This window comes from Nansenia antarctica, assembly GCF_963989245.1.
Source record: "Nansenia antarctica genome assembly, chromosome: 12".
NCBI classification, from domain to species: Eukaryota; Metazoa; Chordata; class Actinopteri; order Argentiniformes; family Microstomatidae; genus Nansenia; species Nansenia antarctica.
This window is the reverse complement of record NC_137682.1, coordinates 30,307,356-30,311,054: the sequence shown is the minus strand read 5'-3', so window position 1 is coordinate 30,311,054 and position 3,699 is coordinate 30,307,356. Positions and strand designations below refer to the sequence as shown.

The 3,699-nt window shown below is 40.7% G+C and overlaps 1 protein-coding gene across 1 annotated transcript; it reads right to left on the bottom strand.

Annotated features, from left to right (window-relative positions):
* Positions 1-368: 368 nt before the first annotated feature.
* Positions 369-1,490, bottom strand: LOC308168173 (ATP-sensitive inward rectifier potassium channel 1-like; the record flags this gene model as incomplete). The annotated part of the gene is made up of 1 exon (XM_080542663.1): positions 369-1,490. The coding sequence occupies one exon, from the start codon at positions 1,488-1,490 to the stop codon at positions 369-371; it is 1,122 nt and encodes a 373-aa protein (XP_080398789.1).
* Between the last annotated feature and the right edge of the window lie 2,209 nt (positions 1,491-3,699).

The window sequence follows — 3,699 nt, the reverse complement described above, 5'->3', positions numbered from 1 at the left end:
GAACGTCCGTGTGGAACGTCACAATGCTGTTTCTGTTGTAAGACAATGGGTAAACCTTATGTACGAAGCTGGAGGTCAGGGCCCCACACTTCTTTTTTAGCCAAATAATACATTTGGATTTCCCTTGGACCAGCAAATGTGAAGAGTCTCTTACTATTCTCACATTTTAAAGAGAAGCCATTACCATGTTGTTTATAGCCAAATTGGTCATCAAATAGTTGAGTTGTTATTCTAAGAAAGGTGATAGGTGTGGTTGCATACAACTGTTACCATGATTCATCTTCTTATCTGCATCTCACATACCTCAGCATTTACATTTGTGGGGCCCTCAAAGGGTGTCCTGAAGGCCACATGGTGGCTTACAATGCTCACATCTTGGTGAAATCATGTTGTTCGAGGATGTCAATCACTTCAAAGCCCTGGTTGTCCATACCACTCATGGAGTGATGGTGGTGGCCCTTCACATTGTGGAAGCAGTAGGCACAGTGGGCAGTGGCCACAGGCACCACTTTAGAGAAGTTACAGAAGTCCACTCTGTACTTACCCTCTTTGCTTCGGGAGATGATAGGCAGGAAGTTGTAGCCCCACATTATCTCCTGGGGAATGAAAGAAGTCCTCACCTGGCAGGTAGAGCTGGTGGATTCGGCCGTGCCATCTAGAAAGACCACCAGCTCAAAGTCCTGCTTGTGAAGCGTGTCTACTGCCATCTCAAAGAAAGGGCTTGTCTTGTCAATCACATGATACAGCGTGAGAGGACACACAAAGAACAGGTTGTCCTTCCCAGCGTCCACCATGAACTCAATGTTCACTTGGTCCATGATGATCGTCTCACCATCAGGCACAATCGTTGTCCTGAGCAGTTTGCCGTAGATTTGGCTCCCGATCATCAGAGTCTTGCGTAGGTTTGCTACTCTGATAGAAAGGCTTAGGGTGCCATTCTTAGGACAAATGACAGCTATATCACTGAAAGTGATGGTCTTGGCCCTCTTCTTAGGGAGGGAGATCTTGGCCAGGATGACTCCACACATGAAACAGTTGATAATGGCACCTATAAGAGACTGGATTATGATGAGGGCGACAGCGCCAGGGCAGAGAGGGGTAATGGCGCGTCCACCGTACCCTATCGTAGTTTGTGTCTCCAGGGAGTAGAGGAAGGCGGTTGTAAGTCCGAAGACATTGTCCACACACGGGATATGGCCATCAGGAGGGTTCTGCCATGTCAGGTCTCCATTGGTCCGGGCGATCCAGAACCATAGTAAGCCGAAGATGAACCAGCTCAGGGTGAAGGAGGCTATGAAAAAGAAGATCACAAAGCGCCAGCGGAACTCCACAAAGGTTGTCCAGAAGTCCATAAGGAAAGCAAATTGGTTGCTGTACTTCACATTGCCAAATTCAATGTTGCAGCGGCCATCTTTGGTCACTAGCCTGGTTCTGTGAGTTCTTCGCTCAGTGAACTGGTCCTGGATGCGCTTCCGTAAGAACCCAAACATTTTCTAGATCCTGGGGTCTGTCAGTGAAAACAACAATATGTTTTTTTATTATTGCACGTTCAGTCAAAATAATAACATATTATAGTCATTCAAAGGCAACCATGCTGTAAACCTTTCATATGAAACAACACGTGGATTGGGATATGAACTATCGAGACTAATTAACTTAATCACACTTAATCGATGAAGTTACACATGTTGTTGCAACATGTTTGAAATGTGTCCATTTCAATTCAAAATGGTAATTGTTAGGGTTGAATAGATACAATGCCCTCCATAAATATTGGAAAGAGGAAGCATTTTGTCTTTTAGCTCTTTAATATAACAGTTTGAACTTGAAATAAAAAATAACGCCATAGCAACTACGGAACTAGGGACAAGTACATTTTCTGATTTTAATTGAACATGCATTTCATTTCCTGATTATATGATTTTAGGCAAAAACACCTCAAAACAAACAACAACTGATGATGGATGCAGTACAGCCCTGGTACAGCCCATCACTAGAGAATATACCCAGCGTCTGGTGGAGTCTAATGATTACAGACTTCAGGCAGTAACACTCCAATACTTTTGAAGCCCTGAAATATGGGGGAGTATGTTTAAAACATGTTGTTCTTTAAATGGTGAAACCAATCTGGAGAAAAAAACATTGAATTAGAGCTGAACTGTAAACTGTTGGAGTGCAGAGCTGAACAAATGATCATTTCATTCTTTATAATACTTACGGATGGCACTGTAGAGAAACCATCATGTCAGTCTCTAACCATGTCATTTTTCCCTCTTTAAAGCTGACATGAAAAATGTAGATTCTGCCAAAGGCTTTTGGTAGAGAAAACTACATTGATAAATATTAACCATGAGTTATTTAGTACTTTATTTGTATCTCTCAATGGGTGGTTTGGTCTGGTACAGACACCCCAACACACAAGTTTTTAATGGAGGTTTCTGGCCAGATTAACTGCAAATGAGTTTTTAAATAAATCTGTTCTTGCCAAGCCCCGCGAAATACTGAATGTGATGGTGGCATGATTGTTACAGAGTGTTCAGTACAAAATGATCATGGGTCTGTATGATCACAACTTAAGTAGCACTTCATTCCGACAACCCTACCTCAAAGCTGCAAGAGAGTACACATTGTAAATCTATGTTTGCAGTTCAATCTTCTATAAGAAAAAGAACAAGACATTTGCTGGTCCAGGGGTGGAGTGGACCTGGTACTACTTTAACTACAAAGCCTTTGGGAAACTGAGCCCAGTCCAATGAGCTTGTGTTTTTGTTCCCTATTCTCAACTCTTTGATACGTCTTATATTTCACTAAAATGAAGCCCATAATCACACAGCATGTTTTGTTTGCAGACTTTTCTCATTTGGTCTCAATCCAAGCTTTTCAATGCAAATGTATATCTTCTTCAAGGCTTTGAGGCTTTACAGTAAATGTTATATTTGGAGTTCCTTTAGATTTAGAATTGTATATATTAGTTTGTTAATTGACATTAATTGTCAATAATATCTTCTCAGCAATAATGCAGTGTTCTGTATTTTCCTAGACACATTTTGTGTAATGATCTATCAGGAATATAATATCTGTTGTGTACTACAATCAATTCCCAGGTCATAGCAACAAATTACTCTTGTTATCTTGATGTGTGATTCATTACAATGGTATAACCTCACTCATTACATTTTGATGTTTCAGTCAATTAAATACTTGTTAACACTGATAAATACCCATGTTACATAACTTACAGCTACAGCTAGAGGTACGCAATCCAAAATAGTTTCGCTTCTGTGAAAGAAGGTCCCCATAATAAATCACACAAATGTATTATTGTTTTCCCCCCTCCCAAGACCATTTCATTTTAATACTAGGTCCACAAGTACAAGACCAGAGACCAGCCCTATATGCACTAGCATACAACGTTTCCAGTGGAGACAGACTAATCATATTACTCTCATTACATATTGCATATTTGCTGGCAGACATGCCGCTCTTCACTTACATTGTTTTGGAAAGCAAATGCGTTTTGGAAACAATAAGAACATTAGTGGAATGTCAATTTAAGAGGACGGTATGCATCATTTATTCTAAAAGTCATAGTAGGTACATTTCAAAATGATTGATATCAGCCTTTTAACTGTTATGTGCCAAGTAGAGTTTTCAGTCTGGATGACAGGGTTAGGGTTAGGGTTATGCTCCAGCCACAGG